We start from the raw sequence: 27,833 nt of genomic DNA on the forward strand, positions 1-27,833 counted from the left end.
GGCAAGACCAAAACCATAAAAATATTGTCTCAAGACCGAGTCCAAGACTGAGTCCAGTCTCATATACTACAACACTGCCAATAAGGCTGTGGCCGCTCAGAGAAAAGTTGACTGAGCTGAGTCAATGCGAAAACCAGATGACAACAACAATATATGAATTTAAACAAATTACTTTACTGGATACTGTTCAGATTAAAGGGATAGGCCTACAGTTCACCCAAAAATGTAAATTTTGTCATAATTTACTCATCCTTATGTTGTTCCAAACTTGCATTACTTTCTCCTTTCTGTGGAACACAATAGGAGATGTTCAGTCTCAGTCACCATTGACTTTCATAATTTCATCTTTTTTTCCATACAATGAAAATAAATGGTAACTGAGGCTGTCGTTCTGCCTCCTTTTGTGTTTCATGGAAGAAAGTAAATCATGCAGGCTTGGAACAACAAGATGGTGAGTAAATGATGACAATATTTTTGTTTTGGGTGAACAACCCCTTTAAAACAGTTTAACCAGGTGAAACGTGTATTCAGTTAATATCACCAGAAGATAAAAAATTATATTAATCATATTAGAAGATTTTTCAGATCATCATGTTTCATGAAAGACTCTTCTGCTCTTTAAGTTCTGCTCTCATAGACTTCAGATCATATCATTAATGTGTGTTTGTTGAATCAGGTCATTATTGACTTTGAGCCATTCACACAGAGTCAGTGGAATATGTACTGTGTAGTGTTAAACTGATAAAGCTTTGGCTGTTTTCATGTTATCAGTGCTCTAACAGACACACAGAAACAAAAACATGCCTGACTGCAGCCACACTGATAATACACCACTATTTCCAAAGAATGGCATGTTTATAGTCTTCACATGCAAATAAACATCACCTTATATGGTGTTTTATTTTACCACGTTTTTTTTTTTTTTTTTTTTTTTGGGGGGGGGGGGGGGGGGGTTGGGGCATAAGTAGGAACTCATAGCACTTTTCACAGCAATTGTAGCTTCTTGTCTTTTGTGGTGTCAGATTAACATATTGTGAGGGTGTGATTTTGGCCCATTATTCCAGACTGATTTGCTCCAGGTTGTTCAGTTTGAATGTCATTTGTACAGTGTATTTTTCAAATCAAGTCATCTAGATTTAATTTGGCTGAAAATCTTGTAGGATACATGACTTTTTTTTTTTGCCACTTGTGGCCTTGTGTTGGCCTTTGTTTTGCTGAAAGATGAATTTTCTCTCAAACTGCAATTGTTTTAGCTGACAGAAAGAGGGTCTCTTGCAGTGTTTCCCTTTCAGCACCCTATTTAGCACATCCATTCTTTCCTCTATTTCTATAATATGTCCAGTTCCTGCTGATGAAAAGCAGCCTTATGCACCACAAGCAGGGCTAGATTATATCAAAATGATCACACAGGAAATCTCTGTGTTAGTTCTGTTAGTTCTTTTAGTTCAAATTCAGGCCCAAATACCACATCCCGACAAGCACCACCATGCGGCAAATGTTCATGCCCCAAAAATCACTCATGCTGTGCCTTTGAAATCAAATCCCTTTTGATCTGCGGCCAGTTAGACTGTTTTGGTCTCAGTACTGTTAGGGTTAGGAGTATATTAATGTAATTACTAGGGCTGTCAATTTAACACGTTCATTAATTATATAAAAAAAATAATGTGTTAAAAAAATTAACACAATGAATAATGCCCCCTGATTGTGCATACAGTAAATTATTTTGCACTTCCTAGTCAGCAGGGGGCAATCAGCACAGTTCCATCTGTACAGAAATATTTACAGAGATGAAAATGAGCCTCACACAACAGCTAGATGTCACACAAATAGAATGCAGAGATCTCTAAACGTGTTTTTTAAAGTTTCAAACTATGTTCAGGGTCATACTGAAAAATGAAACACTGAAAACCAATAAGATGCGACACAGCCAAAGCAAGACACTGAAAAGTGTCTGTCTAAATTATGATGTGTACATGTGAAATACAACAAATAATATATTGACTTCCAAAGCCACTTTTTGTATTGTCTAATCAATGCTTTACTCACAGTTTGGAAATTCGGAAAAACATAATGTAGACAGATTTTAGCCACCAAAACGATCGACCTCTGATCACCGATTTTCCCATGACATCTGTCTGACTAGGCCAACAGGGCCAAAGCCCTGGGGCCTCTGACTGCTAGGATGAGCCTGATGCTGCATATTGTGTTTTCCGAAAACTATTAAAAGTTTCTAAATATGACAGCTAAAATCTATATTTTAATGTTTAAGATTTATTTGCATCACTAATTTTAGGCCATGTCAACACTGATACGTTTTCATTCGAAAACGCATCTTTTTCGCTACGTTTTGGCCTTCTGTCCACACTGAGATGGCATTTTTGACAGTGAAAACTGAGCTGAGTGGATCAGTTTGAAAATGCCATCTTCGCATTGTAGTGTGGACAGGGAAAAGGATATATTTGAAAATGATAATGTATTTTTTGTCATGTGTAGCAGTCATGTGGTCTATTCAACCCAAACAATCAAGATGGCGTCCCATGTTGTGGTTGCATTGTTGTGCCTGTTATTCACTTTGAAAGCATTGTTAAAGATAAATGTTACTTTGTACATCCTTCACATTGCATTCTTTCAAAGGCGACAGGAAGTTTATTTGGAATTGCTGTCGGTGACGGAACATGAGGACATATTTAAGGGCTCTATTTTCGTCGACCGTGCGCAACGTCTTATCCAATTTTCGTGAGGGCGTTAATTCTAAGTGTCATTTTCGTGCCAGCTCAAAGCGCAATTGGGCGTGGGAGGGAGTGTTTGCGCTACTGTGGGTGCATGCGTGTAAACTGTGGGTCTATTGTATGTTAATGAAGTGGCGCAAAGCGCAATTAGCTATTTTCCTGAGATGTTCCTGAGAATTGCGCTAAGACGTTTCAATAATACCTCTTATCTCTGCGCAAAGTCCAAATTCAGTTCCTGCATTTGCAGTTTGGAGATTTCACCAAATTTTTATTTCACAAGTTTTTGCACACAGTCATTCTAAGTAAATACTTATAGAATAAAACTAAGTAAAACCGCACAAAAATATGTTTAATCATGTTCTACATGACACACGGGTAGCTTTCAAAGCAAATCTTAATTCATGTTATGCAGTCTATGAGACAATATTGCCTTGCATTACTGGTTGGTCAACACTTGGTGCACAAAACACCATGATGGTGACAATTAACAGATATTTTATTTTTTTTTATTTATTTTTTTTTTATCATGAACGGGTAATTTTGAGTAGAAAATGAATCTAAAACTACACAAAACAAGTAACAAGTACAAATGTAACAAAAGAATGAACAATAAAACTGTGTAAATAAACTTGCAAAGAGTGAAACCATGCAAACTCATTCATTTTTCAAGCCCAGTGCATGCTGGGAACACCAAATTCGAAAAGTTAAGTAAAATGTTATTCTTTTATTTACCAGTCAAATTGACTCAAATTAGCAAATGGAGTTTCATAACAAAGTTCGGGAGGAGCATGTTAATTTAATCTGTGCAATCACATCGCCAGAGTAAGCGTATATAAACAGCTGCTTACATCCATGCTGCGATGATTTCTCCAGCATCCCTCACCACCCCAACTCCTCCCATCTATTCATTAATAGCTCAACAAGTCCGGGGGGCTATTCGAGCTCGGGTCAAGTCTCGAGCCTCGAGCCCCCCTCCAGGGACAGCCAGCCAAACACATTTACAATATCCTCATGGCAGGATTACATTAACTTGCAAACTACTAAAATAAATATGACAAGGTTTTCTATTTTAGGATTAAACATGATGACACATTGTAAAAAAAACAAACAATCATAAACATTATTTACTTATAAACTAGAGCATTAATTTTTACATGTTTAAATGAAGAATTTACAAAGTTCTTACTTTAACTAATTAAAAGTAGAAAGTAATTAATCTATTCTTCTATATTTACTTAAACACAAAATATGCTGTATTAGTATCCAGTCCCTGTGTGTGAAAGTTCAGAAAATGTGAATTATTAATATAATCACCACATGCATCACATCTGAATGTGACCACATGCAACCATCCTCACAGCAGATCCAGTTAAGAGAATGAATAAGATACACTGGCGGCCAAAAGTTTGGAATAATGTACAGATTTTGCTGTTTTGGAAGGAAATTGGTACTTTAATTCACCAAAGTGGCATTCAACTGATCACAAAGTAGTGCATTACTGATGTAAAAAAACAGTACCACCGCTATTTGAAAAAAGTCATTTTTGATCAAATCTAGACAGGCCCCATTTCTAGCAGCCATCACTCCAACACCTTATTCTTTTTTTCCTTCTCCCCTTTTCTCCCCAATTTGGCATGCCCAATTCCCAATGCGCTCTAAGTCCTCATGGTGGCGTAGTGACTCGCCTCAATCCGGGTGGCGGAGGATGAATCTCAGTTGCCTCCGTGTCTGAGACAGTCAATCCACGCATCTTATCACGTGGCTTGTTGAGCGCGTTACCGTGGTGACATAGCACGTGTGGAGGCTTCTCTGTGGCATCCATGCACAACTCATCATCGAGAACCAAACATAATTGCAACCACGAGGAGGTTACCCATGTGACTCTTCCCTCCCTAGTACCCGGGCCAATTTGGTTGCTAAGGAGACCTGGCTGGAGTCACTCAGCACACCCTGGATTTGAACTTGCGACTCCAGGGGTGGTAGTCAGCGTCTTTACTCGCTGAGCTACCCAGGCCCCCCCAAGACCTTATTCTTGAGTAATCATGCTAAATTGCTAATTTGGTACAAGAAAATCACTTGCTGTTATATCAAACACAGTTGAAAGATATTTGGTTTGTTAAATGTAGCTTTACATTGTCTTTGTGTTTGTTTTTGAGTTGCCACAGTATGCAATAGACTGGCATGTCTTAAGGTCAATATTAGGTCAAAAATGGCAAAAAAGAAACAGCTTTCTCTAGAAACTCAGTCAATCATTGTTTTGAGGAATGAAGGCTATACAATGCTTGAAATTGCCAAAAAACTGAAGATTTCATACAAAGGTGTACACTACAGTCTTCAAAGACAAAGGACAACTGGCTCTAACAAGGACAGAAAGAGATGTGGAAGGCCAGATGTACAACTAAACAAGAGGATAAGTACATCAGAGTCTCTAGTTTGAGAAATAGATGCCTCACATGTCCTCAGCTGACAGCGTCATTGAATTCTACCCGCTCAACACCAGTTTCATGTACAACAGTAAAGAGAAGACTCAGGGGTGCAGGCCTTATGGGAAGAATTGCAAAAAAAAAGCCTCTTTTGAAACAGAAAAACAAAAAGAAAAGGTTAGAGTGGGCAAAGAAACACACATTGGGCATCAGATAATTGGAAATGAGTGTTATGGATCTTAACCCCATTGAGCTTTTGTGGCACTAGACTGTAAGGTGTGTGAGAAGTGCCTGACAAGACTACAGGAAGCATGGGGTGAAATGTCACCTGAGTATCTGGACAAACTGAAAGCTAGAATGCAAAGGATCTGCAAAGCTGTCATTGTTGCACGTGGAGGATTTTTTTTTTTTTTTTTTTCAAATTGTAATGGTAATTTTTCACATTATATTTTTCATTTATTTTTTTGGATTTTTCCCCTTTTTCTCCCAATTTGGAATGCCCAATTCCCAATGTGCTTTTAAGTCCTCGTGGTCGCGTAGTGATTCGCCTCAGTCCGGGTGGCGGAGGACGAATCCCAGTTGCCTCCGCGTCTGAGATCGTCAACCCACGCATCTTATCACGTGGCTTGTTGAGCGCGTTGCCATGGAGACATAGCGTGTGTGGAGGCTTCACGCCATCCACCGCGGCAACCACGCTCAACTCACCAGACACCCCACCGAGAACGAACCACATTATAGCGACCACGAGGAGGTTACCCCATGTGACTCTTCCCTCCCTAGCAACCGGGCCAATTTGTTTGCTTAGGAGACCTGGCTGGAGTCATTCAGCACGCCCTGGGATTCGAGCTAGCGAACTAGCGAACTCCAAGGGTGATAGCCAGCGTCTTTACCACTGAGCTACCCAAGCCCCCAATTTGCCACTTTGGTGAATAAAAGTACCAATTTCTTTCCATAAGAGCAAAATCTGTACATTATTCCAAACTTTTGGCCACCAGTGTATGTTGAGGATTGATTTAGTGTCAGACTGGAGAACATAATCTCCTGACCTCTCAATGTGACAGGATACAATGCGCACAGCCAAGGCGAGAGTCACTACATCTGTTAGAATCCAGAAAGCTCTTAAAGAGGAAATGACTGTGTTATCACATGCTGTTTGGCATGTATTTTTTGTGTCTGTGCTTGTATGTGTAAAATATGCCAGTACACGTGTCAAAGTATAGCCTGTTCACTCGGTTTAGGATTCCATATGGTTACACTTTGACTCAAAGGTGAAAGGTAACATATTTAGTGATCTTAGTGCTTTGTGCTCGTAATTCAGTTTAAGTTCTTGCTCGTGAAGAAGCTTTTTAACTATTTAGGGTGGGTGCAGTTGAAGAACACCATTAAAAGCATAAAAAAATTGTATCAGTATCATTGACTTTAGTCAAATAAAATGTCTCATTGGATAGGGGGAGTTTTCATCTTCATACTTGAATGTTGTTTTTGATTATACATGTATATAAATGTGTAATTACAAATACAAATGGCTGTCCATCCATGGTCCCATCCAACCTGACAGAGCTTGAGCGGATCTGCAGAGAAGAATGGCAGAAAATCCTCAAATCCAGGTGTATAAAGCTTGTCATATCATACCCAAAAAGACTTGAGGCTGTAATCACTGCCAAAGGTAATTCAACTAAGTACTGAGTTAAGGGGTCTGAATACTTATGTCAAAGTGATATTTCAGTTTTATATTTTTGATAAATTTGCAGTAATCAAAAATCTGTTTTTTGCTTTGTCATTATGGGGTATGGAGTGTAGATTGATATGAAAAAATAATAATAATTTAAAGCATTTTAGAATAAGGCTGCAACATAACAAAATGAGAAAAAAATGAAGGGGTCTGAATACTTTCTGAATGCACTATGTTATAACGTGTAATTACAGGTTAGCATGTTTTTGTGTTTTCACTGACGATTATGCCTCTCTATTTACTCCATATGTAACTGGCCCTGGAGGGCACAATACAAAAACTTTAGTGAAGCAAACAGAGCATTTTTTCATGCTGGAAAACCACATGTTGCATTTGTGGTCTGAAGTGAATCCATTCTCAGCTAATTTTTGCAAAAGTTTTGTTGCTATTAATGCTGCTGTAAAATGTGGAACGTTGCAATTTGTTTAGTATTTGATTAGTTGTATGTTAATGTCGTGTTGACAATTTTTGTTCACTTTGCTAATGCTGTTGTGCTGTATCTCTTAGAGCTATTGCACGATACAGTCAGAGCAAATTTTAATGCATAGGTCACTGTCAGATTTGACTGTAGTCATCAAACGTCTGAACTGAATGTTCAATATTTGTAAAACAGAGACTGTCAAATTTATGGATTATATCAGCCAGAAATACATACTGTACAGCAGGGCTCTTTATCTACTTTCTTGCAGGGGCCAGATTATCCATACGAAAATTTGGCAGGGGCCAAAATGTTTTCTGTATTAATTTTAGCTAGCACTTTCATCGCAAGTAACGTTACATTAAAATAACACCCTTAATACTATTTGTTTATTTATATTAAAATAGTCACAGGATATACTGTACACAGTCTGGCCATAAATTCCTTCATAAGATCTGGCTGAAGAACAAACATGACTTACACTCTTAACTAACAAATAAGTTTTGATCAACTTTACATGGAAGAAAAAAGCTAAACAAAACGATGATCATTTTAACATTTTAGGGCTATTGTTTACAAATTATGAACACTGATGAGGAACATTTAGAACTGCTAAAGCCTTATTACAATATCAACCCACATATGTAAACAATGGTCATATAAAAATGTCATTTTTACTTAATTAATCAATTTAATTTTCTTTTTGGGGAAAAAAGGAGATAAAATGTCTATTCTTCCATTTTCTCTATAAAGTATCATCTTACTCATTGAGGGAAATATTAGTCCTTCAAATGTTGTGAATTTGCACACAATAGCCAGTGCAGGAGCCAGATTTTTGTGCAGATAATCATTGGTAAAAGAAGAACAAATTGTGTTGATTCTGTTCTTGATTGAGATGGCTGACACACAGCTGTATATACAACCAAATATTATCAGGATATTTGCAGGATCAGTTTCACGTTATCACTGTTTTTATGAGCACTACTGACCCTGAATAGATGAGACATGCTTGTTTGACACTTCAAGAATCGTAAATAAAAGCTATTTTTTTTCAGCACATTTTCTTTAAACGTTCGGTTTTCATCATCGGTTTCTCTTTTGTTGCCTAAGATGTGCATATGTGCTGACAACATTTCTGTAACAACTGCAATTGTTTTTTTTACATCTGTAGATTTGACAGCACTTCACACAACTAAGAAATTTATATATATATACATTTGATTGAAAAAGGCGCTATCAAATGCTCACCAAAATGATGCTATCCATGTTTTGCAAAGCAGTGCGACTAAACTATCGCCAGAAAAGCTTAAACATGTGCTCCGGTCTGGTCAACTGATGGCGGCGGAATGCTGTTGCACGCACCATTGAGCGTTGTTAAACTCACCTTCTGATTGCTGTGGCTCACGCCTTTGAACTCTGAGTTGTGTGCCGAATCACTCTGGTATATCTAAAATAAAAAATTTGGAGGGCCAGATAAAGATAATTGGTGGGCCGGATTTGGCCCACGGGCCGCCAGTTGACTAGCCCTGCTGTACAATGTTGTCCAAAGGTCTGAATCCACTAATGAAAACACTTCATTAGTGGATTCAATATATATACACTGTATATATACACAATCTGAGAAAAAGGTTTAATTGAAAAACATGAATTTCAGATTGTCTCTGTATTTGGTATGTCTCCCTTTTGCTATCATGACAGCATGCACTTGAGCTGTTATTGCTGAACCATTTTGGACTCAAGTTGGCAATGAGTATGGCTGCTGCGTTGCGAGCTCCGAAACAACATTGCAGTTTTTTGTTTGTTTTGTTTACAATTCTTATGTTTTTTGTCTTGGATGTTATCTGCCTTATTGTTTACGACAGACAAACAATTTTGGATATTGGTTCTGCAATTACACACCGTAAACCGGACTTCAAATTCCTTAATGCCGACCCGCTGTTTACAAACACGCCAGCGGAGCCCTTTGTTTGGGCTACCCAGCCGCGAAAACGCAGAAGGAAAAGGGGAAACAGAGCCGGCGTTCTCATCAGAGAAAGAAGTTGTGCAAATCGACCCCCGCTACCCAGTATTCTACTGGCAAATGTTCAATCTCTGGACAACAAGCTTTGCGAGCTAAGAGCGCGGATCTCTTTCCAACGAGAGACAAGGGACTGCTGCATTATCTGCCTTACAGAAACTTGGATGTCTGCGGAGATTCCAGACTCAGCCATCGAACCTGCGGGGTTCTCCGTGCACCGAGCGGACAGAGTGAAAGATCTCTCAGGTAAAAGCAGAGGTGGTGGTGTATGTTTTATGATCAACAAATCCTGGTGTGATCAGAGGAATGTACATTCTATCAAGTCTTTCTGCTCTCCTGATCTGGAAGTTCTCATGCTTCTGTGTCGACCGTCCTGGCTACCGAGGGAATTCACAGTGGTCATTATCACTGCTGTGTACATCCACCCACAAGCCGACACAGACCGGGCACTCAAGGAACTGTACGGGATTATAAGCAAGCAGGAAACCATGCACACTGAGGCTGTGTTCATTGTGATTGGGGACTTTAACAAAGCCAATTTTAAATCAATTGCACCAAAATACCACCAACACATCAGTTTTAACACACGAGGGGACCAGGTTTTGGACCATTGCTACTCTCCCTTCCGGGATGGCTACAAATCCCTCCCCCACCCACTATTCGGCAAATCGGACCATTCTTCCATTCTGCTTCTGCCCGCTTACAGGCAGAAACTGAAACAAGAACCACCCACCCTCAGAACGATCCAGTGTTGATTGGACCAATCAGACTTTATGCTACAAGACTGTTTTTGATCACGCAGACTGGGAGATGTTCCGGTCTGCCTCTGATGACGACAGCTAGGTTTACGCTGATAGCGTAACGTGTTTCATCAGAAAGTGAGTAGAGGATGTTGTTCCATCCAAAACAATATGGATCTACCCGAACCAGAAACCTTGGATTGATAGCGATATTCGTGTGGCACTTAATGCAGCACTTAATATGTGGACCTCCGCTTTTAATTCTGGGAACGCGGAGGAGCATAAACAAGCCAGTTATGCCCTCCGAAAAACTATCAGAGCAGCTAAACACCAGTACAGGAACAAGATTGAAGGACAGTTTAACACCACCAACTCTAGAAGCATGTGGCAGGGAATTAATATCATCATGGACTTTAAAGGGAATTAAATCTCCACCGTGAACACCGCTGCCTCTCTCCCAAATGAGCTAAATACTTTTTATGCTCGTTTCGAGGGAAATAACACCGCCCTCGCAGAGAGAGCGCCCACGGCCGAACCTACAGAAGTTAGTTCACTCTCCGTCCCTGTAGTGGATGTAACCCGATCCTTCCGACGGGTGAATATCCGTAAAGCCGCGGGTCCAGACGGCATTCCGGGCCGCGTCATCAGAGCGTGCACGAACCAACTGGCTGGTGTTTTTACGGACATTTTCAACCTTTCTTTGTCTGTAGTCCCCACATGCTTTAAAACGTCAACCATTGTGCCTGTATCAAAGCAATCAAAAATCACTTGCTTAAATGACTGGTGTCCTGTTGCTCTGACCCCCATCATCAGCAAATGCTTTGAGAGACTAATCAGAGATTACATCTGCTCTGTGCTGCCTCCATCACTGGACCCATTGCAGTTTGCTTACCGCAACAACCACTCCACTGGTGATGCCATTGCATCTACAATACACACTGCTCTCTCCCACCTGGAAAAAAGGAAGGCTGTTTGTAGACTACAGCTCAGCATTCAACACCACAGTGCCCTCCAAGCTTGATGAGAAACTCCGGGCTCTGGGCTTAAACAGCTCGCTGTGCAGCTGGATCCTGGACTTCCTGTCAAGCAGACGCCATGTGGTTAGAATGGGCAGTAACATCTCCTCATCACTGACCCTCAACACTGGAGCCCTGCAGGGCTGTGTTCTTAGCCCACTCCTGTATTCCCTGTACACACATGACTGTGTGGCAACACATAGTTCCAATGCCATCATTAAGTTTGCTGATGACACGACGGTGGTAGGTCTGATCACTGACAATGATGAAACAGCCTACAGAGAGGAGGTGCACACTCTGACACGCTGGTATCAGGAGTACAACCTCTCCCTCAGCGTCAGTAAGACAAAGGAGCTTGTGGTGGACTTCAGGAGAAGAGAAAGAGAACACAGCCCCATCACCATCAATGGAGCACCAGTGGAGAGAGTCAGCAGCTTCAAGTTCCTGGGTGTCCACATCACTGAGGAACTCACATGGTCCGTCCACACTGAGGCCGTTGTGAAGAAGGCTCATCAGCGCCTCTTCTTCCTGAGACGGCTGAGGAAGTTTTGAATGAACCGCCACATCCTCACACGGTTCTACACCAGCACTGTAGAGAGCATCCTGACTGGCTGCATCTCCGCCTGGTATGGCAATAGCACCGCCCACAACCGCAAAGCCCTGCAAAGTGTGGTGCGAACTGCCAGACACATCATCGGTGGTGAGCTTCCCTCCCTCCAGGACATATACACCAGGCGGTGTGTGAAAAAAAGCTCAGAGGATCATCAGAGACTCCAGCCACCCGAGCCATGGGCTGTTCTCACTGCTACCATCAGGCAGGCGGTATCGAAGCATCAGGACCCGCACCAGCCGACTTCATGACAGTATATCAGCATACATCAGCACTGCACTTTATTAATCGTATTATCTCACACTAGACTGTCATAAATTATATTCTCTTAACAACACACTGGCAACTGACTATCAACCGACTGCCTAAATGTCAATACAGTACAATACAACCTACTGTACATTTTATATATACTATATATACTATTTTTTTATTTTTTTTTATTGTATAATGTGTAATTATGTGTATATTAGATTTTTAATTGTGTTGTGTTAATCTGAAGTTTATTGTAGATTGTTATATGTCTCATCACTGTCACGACTGCTATGTTGCTCGGAACTGCACCCAAGAATTTCATACACTATTGCACTTGTGTATATGGTTGTGTGACAATAAAAAGTGATTTGTTGACTCCACAAGTTTGTTCCAAACCTGTTGATATCTCAGCATGATTTAAGAAAGTTCAAAAGAGCATCTTTTGTTTTTCAATGTAAGCAAAGAAACCTGACCTTTTGTACCAAAGAGCTAACATGGTTAATGTCCCAAATTTAATTAGTGATCTAGAAATAGTTTAATATTTCTTATTAATTTTAGGTCATAATATGTCTTAGTTTTAAATTTGTCAAAATGAAAAAAATCTATTAAAAAAATAATCCCAGATGTTCAATGTGGTCTCAGATATTTGGACCACACTGTATATGCTGTTTTCACTCTTAAATGCATGGGTGTTTATAGAATATAACTGTTATATTTTTCCATGGTGAAATTTTATAAGATGCAACTGGCTGTCGAATACATTTTGAGCTACACAACACATAAGCTACATAAAATCTACATATGTATTTTCTCAGGCATAAAATGTACAGAATTTCAGGAGTACACAAAAATGTCAATAATGTTCGTTTGTTGTACTTGCTCTAGTTTACTTCCACATTGCTTCTTTGTCAAATAGCAATGTCAAATGTAAATCAAGTCAGTCACTGAAAAATCAGTGCCACCTTAAGGAACAAATAGCATGTATGATATGTATGTGTACACGCATTTGGGATACTGATATTTCACCATTGTTGAAAAAACAAAAAAAAACAAAAACAAAAAACTATATGATATAGTAATTTGTATGAATATAGTAAGCCACTTATTTTTCTTGTAATACACAAGTAAATAGTTAACCTGTCATAATAAACTTATATAGATATGAAATAATCATAAAAATATCAAAATATATTTTGTGACACAATACTCCTTATACCCTATACTCCTTTGGTAATCAAACAATTAGAAACAATACATTTTTTGCAATATTAACTTGTTAATATGTTATTAACTTTTTTTTTTTTGTGGATTTTTTTATTGTTACACTACTCATAAGAGAAAGGTTGAGGAATACTAAATAGATGGAGGCATAACTCCAAAAAAATGGACGGGGTAAAGTGTGTCACTAAAGAACCGATGTATGCATTTAAGAGTTGAAAAGAAAACTGTGTTATGAGTATTATATTGAAAATATCTGCAATTTACTTGCAGCACTGTTTAAACCCCAGTCTTCCCTCATGAATGTAAAAACACTGTGTTTTATATGTAACGTATTAAGTGCAGACAGCTCTAGTGGAGTCTGTATCTAAAACATGGACATATATGGTGCTAAACTGTATGTGTGAATGTAAAGAATTTGGTGAATTTATTATAGGTCATTGAAAATCTTGACCTGAAACTCAACCGAGGGATGCTTATCCATGCTTATGGAGTAGCTAATACATGCTTACATATCTGTTGAACCTTACCTGCATGCAGGGTTAGGAGGGTAACTTTTGAAATGTATTCAACTACAAATTACAGAATACATGCTGTAAAATGTAATTTGTAACGTATTCCGTTAGATTACTCAAGGTCAGTAACGTATTCTAAATACTTTGGATTACTTCTTCAGCACTGGTAGATTTTTTCACTTGTTTTGACTATAAAAACTCTAAAGTCTAAAACTCTACAGTAAGACAAAATACACATGTTAAAAATACATTCTCTGAAAAACCTAAACATCTTATGCAGTATTTTTTCTAAAACAAGTTAAATCAAATTGGTCTTGTTTTAAGGGTTTTTAGATATTTTTACAGGAAATACAAAAATTATTATCAAGAATATGATTTTTGCCCTAATATCAAAGGTCTTACTAGAAAAAATTAATTATGATCCAACGTGAATTTTCTTGATAAAAAATATGATCGTGCCTGATAACATGTGCATGTAAAATGGCCAGAAATAGCATTTTAGCTTAGCGTAAAGCTGACAATTTACACAAGGTTTATTTAAATTTCTTCTGCTCCAAACTTACTTCAAACTTACTTCTCTGTCTGCTCGTATGAATGTAACACATCATAAGAAAGTGTTTCACCGCTGTTCAAATGCACTTTGGATCACATCATTTATATGTATAAATGTTTTCCATCTGAAAGGATTAAATATTAAATGGAACAAATGACAATAAAATGCAAAGTAATCTCTTCAGTAATCAAAATACTTTTTGAATGTAACTGTATTCTAATTACCAATGATTTAAATTGGAACTGTTGTGGAATACAGTTACTTATATTTTGTATTTTAAATACATAATCCCGTTACATGTATTTCATTACTCCCCCACCCTGCCTGCATGTTTTAAATGTTAAGTTTTTGTCTGCCTAACATGTTTTTTTGGGGGGTTTTGATGCGTTCATGAATCTATTCCTTGACTTTTATTTTGAAGTTTTGTTATGTCTTGTTGGTGTTCTTTTTTCATTGTCATTGATTGGTCCCTCCACTCATTGTTTTCAGGTGTGCCTTGATAATTGATGTTAACTAATTAGCCCTTGTGTATAAGTAGCCCTCTTGTTTCCTTTGTTCTTTAGCAGGTGTTGTACTTTAACGGTTGTTAGTTGGTGAGTCCTAGCTCATTCTGTGTCTTGAGGGTTTTTATGTTTGCAGTATTGTAAAACTGCGGTTTATTTCTATTAAATAAATGTGTAGTCCTTTCATGATCACTTACATTTGCACTGTTGCCTGTAAGTTCAAGGGCCTGAAAATCTGGATTTCAAAATCTAATTTAACTTTAAAATAAATGGTTGTAGGATTTTGAAAAATGTGAAACTTAATGAAGAAAAATACTTTAATAATTCATATTTCTAGGTAAATCAAATAAGCAACTTTGAGAAATTGTCCATGTTAACTCCTTTTGGAAGGTCAGAATTCCTTGATTTCATTTAAGTGCACAAGATGCTCTTTGGAATATGGATCATCAGGTTTTTCATAAACTTCATGCTGAAGGGGATATTGTTTTATACATGTTCAATGTTTCCCTCAAATTGTTCTGCTGATTACACAATTTGTCAAAAATAACATGGCACTGAACTTCATTTATGTGTGTGTTTGCAGAATGATGGGTGATGTTCAGTTTATGAGCTCTCATGTCTCAAAGACAACTGTGACTCTGGGCCGAGGTTCCCCCAGTAATGAAGCCCCTGTTTTTACTCTACCGCCACGTAATACCCGTGTCTGCCAGGGGAGCAGCGCACGCCTCGAAGGCAAGGTGAGAGATGCTTTAAATCCACAGTCTGCCATCCAGTCTACAGCCGGGTACAGACTGATCCCCACTGGAATCACGAAGAAGACACTGTGTCTGTCTAGTGCCTCTAATATCATTCGAGCTTCCCAACAACAAGCCGTGTTCTAAAACCTTGTGAGCTGCCTTGTCTACAGCCTACATTGGCAGTATCTAAACCTAAAAGGAACCTCATATGTGACTGATTTGAAATGCTTTATATAGGTTGCAACTACCCATACCACACTTGTATAGTGGTCCTCACAAGAAGCAGGCACGAAATTGAACTGATTTCAATAGTTTTGTTAGCATGTTGCTAAGCTAACAAAGCGATACTCTAAGCAGAAAAATACTTAAGCAAATATGGGGTACAATAGTCCCTTTCAGGCAGCTCACTTTTGAATAGAGCAATTAATACATTTTCTGTACAGTATTCTATATCAGACATATGATACATGCCAATAATTTGAGATGTTTTGGAGCCAAAAGGCCTGAACATCTTCCCCTGCTGTATTTCTGCTGGTCTAGTTGGATGGCCTTGTTTTGTCCTCTACATAGTTGACTGAAATACTGTATGAGACCCTTCATTTGAAATGTCATCCCTTACTCTTTTTCCTCAGCTGATAACTGAAACATACAAAATAAATCAAGTGCTTTTTTTCTTCCCCTATTTAACAGTTATTATTTTAGAAGTTTTAGACAAATGTATGTCTAATGTTCTGAGAAAGTGTTTAGAACAGGAAGTGCTTTTAGAATTTAGACGCGTCCTTGCAGCCTCAGTGACACAGCAGGCAAACACAGTGGAAACTTAAATAATAAATGGCTTCTAAAGCTGTGTATGTTTGTGTGCTGTCTGGGGTCTGAGAGGAGATTGAGAGACTTTTCTTGCTGCTTTGTCTCTGAAGATTTAATCAGAATCTCAAATTCCAAGTGTTTCTTCTGCAACAGTCAAGTTTATACAATCCTGGTCTTGCATAGACAGTTTTTTGGCATACGGTCCCTTGCTTGTTCTGGCCAAGAACTGGCCACTTAAACAGGAAGAGACTGTCTAAATGTCATTTGAAGCAACCAGTCATAGTTTAATTTGTTCTAATGTGTTTAGGGGTAAGTGTATCTGATACTAACACACCTGACATGAAAAACTCAAAATAATGGCGCAGTAGTGTTGGTCCCCAACTAGCAAAAAAAAAAAAGAAAATGTGTGTAGACTAAGATTATAATTTCTGTCCATCCTAAAGTAATAACTAATTCCACATAACTCAGACAACAAAGTTTAATATGAAGTTATGTAGTGCTATTATGTGCACCAAACAAAACTTTAAAAAGAGCACTGGATACTTTGTTTCACCTAAAAAAATAAAATAAATGCATAATGATGAAAGCCTAATTAAATGCCATAAATCCATCTTTAATAAGAAAAGCATTATTTTTTTTTTTGTAGAGGGTGGTGAAAATGAAAAATGTCTGAGAAAGATGGCGGTCACATTTTTACACAGAGGTAGGGAGGTTGATAATAAATCTTTAGACTTTGCCACCCCTAATTGTGTTAGATGCCAATGATGGGGAAATTCTTTTTTTTTTTTTTTTTTTTTTTTTATCCTTTTAGATTCTGGTTGTGAACAAACATTTTTTTTTTTGGGGGGGGGGGGTATTTAAGGCACTACACCATTAAATCCCAGAGATATGGAGCTCTTGTTTTGTTCCAAATCATTAGTAAATATTGTCATTTTGACCCCCTTCTACAAATTAATGAATTGCTCAGTAAATATTGACTCATGGCAACTCATATTTTGGGTTTCATTATCATTTATCTATCTTCAGGACAAGTATTAATAAAAATTACAGCTGGGGACATTTCTGAAATTTGGTTGATTTGACAAAAACCCAATATCTTTCCATGAACCTGAAAACTAACCTTGGTCATTCAGTGACTACTACCTCAAATGCTCAATGTATCTTGTAACCACTACCTAATCAGATGAGAACTGCATATTTTCACCAGCTTTTGACCTTAGTCATCAGGGGCATAGTTTCCGGGGTGGTGGGGGGTGTGTGTGGAAGTAACCCCCCCCAATAATCAAAACAAGCAAGTACAACCCCCCTAATATTTATACCATGATCAATGGAAACATGTAAACTCAGCAAAAAAAAAAAAAAAAAGAAACATCTTCTCACTTTCAACTGCTTTTATATTTAGCAAACTTAACGTGTAAATATTTGTATGAACATAAAAGGTATAAACTGAACAAGTTTCACAGACATGTGACTAACATAAATGGAATAATGTGGGGGGGTCAAAAGTAACAGTCAGTATCTGCTGCAATGCATCTCCTCCTCATGGACTGCACCAGATTTGCCAGTTCTTGCTGTGAGATGTTACCCCACTCTTCCACCATGGCACTTGCAAGTTCCTGGACATTTCTGGGGGGAATGGCCCTAGCCCTCACCCTTCGATCCAACAGGACCCAGACGTGCTCAATGGGATTGAGATCCGGGCTCTTTGCTGGCCTTGGCAGAGCACTGACATTCCTGTCTTGCATGAAATCACACACAGAATGAGCAGTATGGCTGGTGGCATTGTCATGCTGGAGGGTCATGTCAGGATGAGCCTGCAGGAAGGGTACCACATGAGGGAGGAGGATGTCTTCCCTGGTGATGTCTGGTAAGGGCCTGCCTTACAACAGGCCTACAAGTCCTCAGTCCAGCCTCTCTCAGCCTACTGCAGACAGTCTGAGCACTGATGGAGGGATTGTGCGTTCCTGGTGTAACTTGGGCAGTCGTTGTTGCCATCCTGTACCTGTCCCACTAGTGTGATATTTGGATGTACCAATCCTGTGTAGGTGTTACACGTGGTCTGCCACTGTGAGGACGATCAGCTGTCCTTCCTGTCTCCCTGTAGTGCTCTTAGGCATCTCGCAGTACGGACATTGCAATTTATTGCCCTGGCCACATCTGCAGTCCTCATGCTTCCATGCAGCATGCCTAGGGATGTTCACGCAGATGAGCAGGGACCCTGGGCATCTTTCTTTTGGTGTCAGTATAAAGGTCTCTTTAATGGCCTAAGTTTTCCTAACTGTGACCTTAATTGCCTACCATTGTAAGCTGATAGTGTGTTAACGACTGTTCCACAGGTGCATGTTCATTAATTGTTTATGGTTCATTGAACAAGTATGGAAAACATTGTTTAAACCCTTTACAATAAAGATCTGTAAAGTTATTTGGATTTTTACAAAATTCTTTAAAATACAGTGTCCTAATAAAGGGATGTTTAGATGCTTTACGCTGCAACCCCCACCAATATTCAAGCCAAAGCTACGCCCTTGTTAGACACTATGCATCAGATGGTCTGTAGAATGCAGGTAGTCAGTGGTATGCCGTTTGAGGCTGAAACTAATAGAAACCTGAAAAAAATGGAAACTGCGGGTGTTAATCTTTAAAATTGAGGTGTCATTTCTGTGCCTCTAATATCACCAAAAAAAAAAACTGTTTGAAACAGTTTTCCTAAATACTCTTCCCATTTGCCATTGGTTGGACAAAACCTGCCATCAGGATAACTGGTCAATCCACAAAAGAGATTTTAGTGATTTGAAGTTTGAAATTACTAACCTGCTGGTGAAGAATATTGCAGGCATGGATGAGACAGTTTTGTCTACTTTTTGTCTTTTTGCTTACTGAAATAAAAATAGGTCAAAATAAGTAGAAATACCATAAAATTACTGAAATTTATTTCCCATTTCATTTACCAGTGTAACGTCACTCTCTTTGGCTCTCAGCTCAACTGAATTTCTGTGACGGTTGAAATTTGAAATTGGACGTGCAGATTTTTGATAACTTGCACAGCTTAAATGTGGCTTTTCGCTATGCCGATGGGACCAAAATAACATTCGCATCACGCTTATTGTTTGCTGTTTGACAAACACAATGTAATACACAGGGTTGGGGAGTAATGGAATACATGTAACGGGATTACCTATTTAAAATACAAAATAAGTAACTATTCCACTACAGTTCCAATTTAAATCATTGGTAATTAGAATACAGTTACATTCAAAAAGTATTTTGATTACTGAAGAGATTACTTTGCATTTTATTGTCATTTGTTTCATTTAATATTTAGTCCTTTCAGATGGAAAACATTTATACATATAAAAGATGTGATCCAAAGTGCATTTGAACAGCGGTGAAACACTTTCTTATGATGTGTTACATTCATACGAGCAGACAGAGAAGTAAGTTTGAAGTAAGTTTGGAGCAGATGAAATAGAAATAAACCTTGTGTAAATTGTCAGCTTTACGCTAAACTAAAATGCTATTTCTAGCCATTTTACATGCACGTTACTAGGCACGATCAAGTTTTTTTTTTAATCCAGAAAATTCACGTTAAATCATTATTTCTAATTTTCTAGGAAGACTTTTGATATTAGGGTAAACATCATATTCTTGATTTTTGTATTTCCTGTAAAAATATCTAAAAATCCTTAAAACAAGATCAATTTGATCTTGTTTTAGAAACAACACTGCATAAGATATTTAGGTTTTTCAGAGAATGTGTATTTTGTCTTACTGTACTGGCAGAGTTTTTATAGTCAAAACAAGTGAAAAAAATCTACCAGTGCTGAAGAAGTAATCTAAAGCATTTAGAATACGTTACTGACCTTGAGTAATCTAACGGAATGTTACAAGTTACATTTTACAGCATGTAATCTGTAGTGGAATACATCAAGTAATCCTCCCAACCCTGGTAATGCATCTGTTGAATTGAGTCAAGATAGACTGTTCCGTGGACTGTATTGATTCAGCCAATTTTCTTCTAGGGTCAAGGGCCCCTGGCACTGGCCCCATTGGCCCGGTCCATAATTCACCTATGCTCACAAGAAGCAAGCAATCTGGTCTGGAAAAACATACATGGTTGTTAAAAGGGTCTTCATTCACAGAATACAACATCCACAACGGACAGTTATGCAAAGAAATGTGAGATTCAGCAGTTTCCTTCAGGTTCAAAGCACATTTAGTATTTTTGGGCAACATGAAGTGCTGTAGTTCCAAAAATATACTGTGATTAAACCCTTTGGCCTTTAGTTTCATGAAAAAAATATCGGACCAAAATTAACCAGTTATGACCGGTTTCCAGCTTGTAAAAATAACGTTTTCACTCCAGAAATTTTGAAAATTACTTAGTTGCAGTTTTCTATTACGTTCTGCTAAAATTTGTTTCCGATCTTTGAACCTTTTTTAGTCCCTGTATGTTAAAGGGGTCATGAAATGCTCTTTTTATTTTTTTTTTTATTTTATATATATATATATATATTATATTAGTTTTATTATCTTCCCTGAGGTCCAGTGATAATGTTAATGTTTTTTTGCATTAATCATAATTTAGTAATAAGATCATTTTGCTCACTGTCTCTGGCCCTCTGTCTGAAACGCCCAGTTTTGGCCTAAGTGCTTCCTTAAAACTTCAACGTAAATGGTTGGCTAACATCATGCAGCCCCTCAAATAGAACCATTTTTGGAGCTCAGTCAGAATAAAATGAATGGGCACTAAAACATAAAACTAAATGTCAGGGTTTACACAACGCACATCCAACACATTGCATCTGAATATATTAAACTGTTAATCTCAAGCACAACTGTCAACACTCCCACCCTGTCTACACCGGACATGAGAGTCACATCAAAAGTAATAGAACCCATTATAATCCTTGATGCTGTCTACCATAGAAGCATCCGTTGTGGTGCATTGCGTTGCGCCAACAGTAAACTGATGCATGCAGTGGTGCTACTACGACCAACCACACAAATAAATGGTTTAGAAAGTTTGTGTCAATGTGCCTGATGTAGACTGCCTCAAGCCGCTGCATCGCGTTGCGTTAACGGACGCGCCCGGTGTAAACAGGTGTCGGCACCATAATCTATCACACAGTCATGACATATTAAAGGGATTGTTCACCCAAAAATGAAAATTCTCATTTGCTCACCCTCATGCCATCCCAGATGTGTATGTCTTCCTTTCTTCACCAGAACACATTTGAAGAAATATACAGTCAGCATTAACGTCATCTATACGACTCCAGTGGTTAAATGCATGTCTTATAAAGCGATACGATTGCTTTGTGTAAAAAAAAAAATAAAAAAAAATCAGTATTTATGTACTTTATAAATATCATCACGTTCAGTAAGCAGCAGTTTGCGCATTCATGAAAGGGCTGAGGTCACGATGTCTTTCCAGTGATGGCATGGCAGACACTCTCTACTTCTGTTGGCTTTGCCTACATGTGCACCACCACGTCTCCTGAGCTCTCCGTCTCTGAGGCTTGTTGGTCCAGCCTCCATCTCCCTGTGCTCCTGGTCAGAGTACTCGTATTCAAATAAATATGACATGCAAAAACTTGTATCTCTTCTCCTCTTAAATGAAAGTCTTCTGACATTCGTTTAAATTTGCTTCAATTTGTTTACGGTGTTCGGTCTGTACAGCATTCCTCCTCCTCCGTTGTAAATAGCGCTGCTCTTTTGGGTGTCTCACATGCGTCACTTCTCGTGTGAACATGCCAACACTAATACGTCATACGAGAGACCGCATGACCTCAGCCCTCTTGTGTATGCACATACCGCTGCCTAACGGAAGCGATTATTGTTAAAGTACCACGAATATTTATCTTTTTTGCACCAAAAGCGATCGTATTGCTTTTAAGACATTCATTTAACCACTGGAGTTGTATGGATGGTGTTAAAGCTGATTGTCTGTGCTTTTTGTAGCATCAAAAATGGTTGCCATCCACATCCATTATAAGAACCTACTGACCCGAGATATTTTTCATCAAAGAGAAAATAGTCATATACATCTGGGATGGTATGAGGGTAAGTAAATTATAAGAGAATTTTCATTTTTGGGTGAACTATCCCTTTTATTCATGAATGAAACGGTTTACTCAGTTTTTGCAATCGCGTTCAAGTGTTTTTAACTGCCCCATCCTTCAATAAGAGTTCCTTTGTAAAGCTTGAATCGTATTATGATTGGTATGATATGAGCTGAACGTACAATTCACTCTATGCTGAGGACACGTCCACATCCAGTTTCCTGTAACATTCCATGTTTTCATACGCCAATAACTAAAAATAGCGCAGATGGGCGAAAGAACACGTCCATGATGCATTTGTACTAAAAACAGGAGGCAGCAGCTTCTCTTCAGAGTTGTAACTTGACACTGTATATTTTAAAAGCGACCTGAGATATGTATAAAGCGGTCAAACGAAGGGAACGAGACATTGCGTTCAGCTAACGCATACATTCTAATATTGGCAATGGTGTTTGAGCCCCGCCCTTTTAGGCGCAAAGCTGTCCGCTATAAAAGCAGGTGCGCAAACACCATTCTTCCGAATTTTCTGACTGAGTGACAGTGCATCGCACCTCGAAGAACTCGAGTCTTGTAGTGCGGCCATTCACAATGTCTCGTTCCCTTCGTCTCAGGTTATGTACGTAATGGAGATGTTCCCTTATGACTCAGTACATTTGACATTGCATTCTGTTAATGCGCATGGGGAACAGAATCCCATCACGCCACACTACACGACATAACCTTCCCAGAGAGGAAACATGATGGCGACCGACATGAGTATGCCGCAAGAGAATGATTCTCATTGTCAGCCAGGAGGTGAACGCTCAGAATATATATATATATATATATATATATGAACTATCGTCATTATAGTATGGATTAACCCCTTCACGAACCCAGTCGGAAAGGAAGTTTATTTATAATGAAGTGCACAACGGTCCAAATGCAGGCGGTTGTGTAAAGTGACAGGGAGCCCATACTTGGAGGCAAAAGTATATATTTGGCCAATAAAATAGCAAGCGCTCTAGACAGAGGACTTGTTTTGAGAGACAACATGTCTAATTGTAAAACCTTGTGAATGTGTTTTAAGAAGACCATCCTATACACTGTTCGTCCATGCCCATGAAGAGGCCACGCCTCTAGTGAGTGTACTTTAACACCAATTGGCCAATTCGCACCCTGCGACTCGTAAACCAGGGTGACCATATCAACGATCCAGTGAGTAAGTCTTTGCTTGGAGACGGACATTCCTTTTGTGTGGCCTCCACAGCACACACAGAGTTGGTCAGACAGTCTGAACTAGCTTGTGCGCTCAATGTATGTGTGTAGCGCAAATCACCAACCTGCATTACTGAGGCCAAGGCCAGCAGTGATGTGGTCTTAAAAGAAAGCACACGCAATTCAACATAGTTCAGAGGCTTGAAGGGAGGCACCATGAGCACTTTTAGGACCAAGTTAGGTCCAAAGTCGGGGCTGTAGCCGGACGAGGAGGATTTAGCTGCCCCGCCCCCTCGTATTTGATTAAATTGTTTTCCTGTAGAAGTGCTGGTTTCAGATGCGTGATGCGCAGATATAGTCGCTATAAACTTTGACCATATACGGAGTGAGCCCTGCGTCCGATGGCTCTTAAGAAATGTATGAATTTCAGGTATGGGGTAGTTCACTGGGTCTTTGACATGTGAAAAGCACCAGTTAGTGAATACATTCCATTTCAGTGTGTAAAGGCGTCTTGTGGACGCACTCTAGCCTGTAATATGGTGTTCATTATCGACCGAGCCAATTCTGGCTTGTCCGTTGTGCTCCGTTCAAAGGCCACATGTGCAGGCTTCGCAGCTCTGACTGGGGATGCCAAAACTTGCCTTGTGTTTGAGAGATCTTCAGTGGTATTTCCCATGGAGGCCCGTCCAATACTTCTACCATCTCCAGAAACCAGGACTAATTGGGCCATTTTGGTGCAATTAACGGAACTGTTTCCATGTCCGCTCGGACTTTGCTGATGACAGAATGGAGGCGAACCGGGGGAAATGCATACTTGTGTTTCGCCGGCCATACGTGGGCCCCTGCGTCATATGTACGCCCCTACTGTTGTGTTGTCTGAACTAATCAGAATGTGGTGATTCCCAATATCGGAATGAAAAGCTTTCAAAGCTAGAAAGACAGCCAGTAGCTCTAGGTGGTTGACATGTCATGGCCGTTTCACACCTGTCCAGGTGTCGAAAGTCAGGCATCTATTACACAATGCTTCCCAACCTGTGTTGGATGCATTTGTGGTCAGCACTGTCCTTTTGAAAACTTGACCCAGCATAACACCCTGTTGGTAGAAGGCTGGCGCTGTCCGTGGTGCTAGAGCAGCCAGACAGTGGCGAGTCACCGCAATGCACATGAAAATGAAATTACTTCAGTGGTAATGTTTCTTTCAGTTTTAACTGAAACCGACACCGAAGAATGGTCTGTACGCGCTTGTTCGTGAGGTGTGCATGCATGAACTCATTAAAAGGAGATTTACTGGCTGGGGAAATGTGTGCTTTTGCCCAGTTGACATTCTGACCAGATTTTCCCTTTGGCAAAGCAGCAAGTCTTTTGTTTTTGCTCAGTAGTGCCTCTGATTGGCTAGTAACAACCAATCGCTGAGGTAATTCAAAACACGCACACTGTTCATTTTCAATGGGGCGAGTGCCGCATCGATACGTTCCATGAATGTGCGGGGAGCCAGAGACAGACTGAAATGAAGGACTTCAAATTGATACACAGTTCCCTTGAACGCAAATCTAAAAGCCGCCTGTAACGCGGTGCAATTGGTACATGAAGTACATGTTCCTTCAGATCTATTGACGCAAATCAGTCCTGAGGACAGATTTGCGATTAAGGTCTGTTTCTGAGTTAAAATTTGAATGGGCAAGTGCGCGACGTCCTTCTCCAGAACAAGGAAATAATGGCTGTAAATCCCGCTGTGTGTGGTCGGACCACAGATTGTGCTTGACGTCGTTGTAAACACCAGTTCTGACACGCCCGTGAGGACTTGCCACGCTTTCACACAGCGGGACAGCAGGCTTATTAATTCATATGAAACAACCTCGTTACACCAGCGCATCTTTGGCTGGAACCGTGGAAGACAGAACACCGTTGAAACGGGGCAGACCATATGCAAATTGGATCGTATAATCATGTTTGATCATTTTTAGCACCCAATCGGAATGCCAGTAAGAGCTCACCATGCGTCCATGTAACAGGACAGAGGGCAATTTGGTATGTTCATAACATGGTATAATGTGCCGCTCACCATTGGGAAGCGGTTGCGCATAATGTATGGGCTTTGAAGTGGGAAAGCTCTAAGTTGAAAAAGTGTGAGCGTCTCGTGCGAGCGTTGTACTCTTGCAATCTTTGTTCATACATGAGATAATGCGCCGCTCACCATTGGGAAGTGGTTGTGCATAATGTGCAAACTTGATTGCAAGTGATTAATGTGAGACAAAGAAAACAACATTTTGAACAACAATATTCCTTTCCCGACAAACAGCAGTGTGGAAGAGGGGAACAGTATTTTGTGTCAGGAGCGCTTTGCTGCACGGGGGTCCCGTCGTCACGGCGCTTGTGCAGAGGTGGCTGCCTTTGTTTGGGCCACTGCTTGTGTGGCGTTACCAGTGGCTCGGCGACGACATTTGGCGGCACTGAGGCAGCTGGTGTGGGGTTTTTAGCCGGGTAGTTGGGCATAACTCTTGTCTTCCCCATGGTCCAATTTATTGAAGAGTGGAATCGCTGTCGGTTCGTTATGAAGTTCCGGGAAGAGCGGGGCAGATCTGCGGAACTCAGTCACTTGACAGCGTTTGGACTGCACAAAACATTCATCAAGGTGTGATTTTTCAGGTTTCTCTGGCACTTTTGAAAGGACGCAAATCATCTCCTTTTCAGTGGCACGTGCACGCTCCTCGCCCTTGCTGGGGGAAGGGGTGGCAGCGTCATTGACCACTCGCCAGATGCAGCGAGACACACAACATCATCCCCAGCATCTGAACCGCTGAACGTGATGAGGCGGCGTGCTCATACAGAGGACTGAAGCTCTTTACGCACATACTGTATCGGCATAGATGCAGTACATGGAGATTGAGGGGCTCGCGGGGCATGTGCCAGCACGAGGTCCACCTCAAATTCATTCTGCTCGACCTCGCAGCACCACCGTGCCGCCTTGTGTGATCCCTCGGGTGTCACAGAGGCGGGTGGGAGGGCACGTGAGGCTGAACCGTCCCTCAGAAGGAGGGTGATTCGTGAGCAACGCATCTCGAGACTCATGCCCTCATAGTGAGGGCAGTCTGTCTCTGAGAGCTGTCTCTGCATGGGCACGGCCCAGACAGTGATTGCAGCTCATGCTGATCTGACTGCGAGATATGTCCCTCACATAAGAAAATACTTAGACATTTTAAAAAGATGCAAACACAAGCGGCTCTTTTAGCCTTTTCGTTGCCATGAAGATCATGGCCGCTGACTTGTGTATGTCAACGCCGAAGTAGTAGAGGGCTTCTAGACGAGGGATGAAATGCTGTCGTGAAAAAATTCTGAGGAATGGTGTTTGCATGCTTGCTTTTATAGTGGACAGCTTTGCGACTAAAAGGGCGGGGCTCAAACACCATAGCCAATATTAGAATATTTGCGTTATTGTAGAGCGGTTTCAACTAGGTCGTGTGGAAGCACACTCCCCATATGCGTTAGCAGAACGCAATGTTGAGTGTACTGAGTTGTAAAGGAACATTTAAATCCAGACAGGCACATGAAGGTGTCCTGTGTAAGTCCACTTTGGATGTATCTCCCATGACAGGCCCCATCTCTCTCCTCGTCACCTGTGTGACTGACTGAGCATCAGTGTGCGGGGCCAAGGGTGAAATGATGGAAAAACAGGCATTGCATATGCAGATGTATTTGGTCCTTGTGTCATTACAAGTTCCACGAATTCCAAAAGACATTTTTGCAGCTTGGTTTCAATAAATGCAGAGATGTTTTGTTTCAAGTCACTCAGACGTGTTTAGAAACTCAACATTACCTGCAGTGCTTCCATATGTCATGAGTGTTTTATGCGAGAATAACTCAGAATTGCCCTTAAAGTGTAAAGTGTTTGAGCAGACAAACACTCACTGTAGGTACAGCTGCAGGGGTTTGGAGCATATCTGTAATGGCTGTCATTGGAAAGTCTGACAGCATCTCCTCTTTCTTCATGTATTTTCACTTTGGCTGAATTCACATCCATTTTTAAATTCTGAACACAATGTCTGTTTTTGCTCTTAGCAGACATTCCTAGGCTTAAGTCACCTGAACACAACATGATCCAGCTTTATTTTTAACATTTATATGCACTTTCTTGATTTGCTTCCAGCTGTTGACTAAAATGTGTGGCAGTCAACTTTAGACTTCATAATAAACTAGCATCTTGGCTATATATATTTCTTAATTTTAGAACCTTTTAGAATATAACGGCAGCATTTTATGATGCTGTAATTTTAAGACTTCCATATATCAGACTAATGATCAGG

General features: G+C 40.0%; 1 protein-coding gene across 5 annotated transcripts in view; it reads left to right on the forward strand.

Moving 5' to 3' along the window:
* Positions 1-27,833, forward strand: part of LOC127446819 (myosin light chain kinase, smooth muscle-like) — a 165,320-nt gene that overhangs the window by 14,987 nt on the left and 122,500 nt on the right. For 4 of the 5 annotated variants that reach the window (XM_051708069.1, XM_051708070.1, XM_051708066.1 and 1 more), the window contains exon 2: positions 15,313-15,466. The exons of the other annotated variant lie outside the window; for it this stretch is intronic. In XM_051708069.1, the coding sequence (XP_051564029.1) occupies positions 15,314-15,466 (153 nt within the window). In that variant the 5' untranslated portion in view covers position 15,313. The remainder of the gene's footprint in view (positions 1-15,312; positions 15,467-27,833) is intronic. 5 annotated transcript variants of the gene reach the window in all.

This window comes from Myxocyprinus asiaticus, chromosome 10 (genome assembly GCF_019703515.2).
Source record: "Myxocyprinus asiaticus isolate MX2 ecotype Aquarium Trade chromosome 10, UBuf_Myxa_2, whole genome shotgun sequence".
NCBI lineage: Eukaryota > Metazoa > Chordata > Actinopteri > Cypriniformes > Catostomidae > Myxocyprinus > Myxocyprinus asiaticus.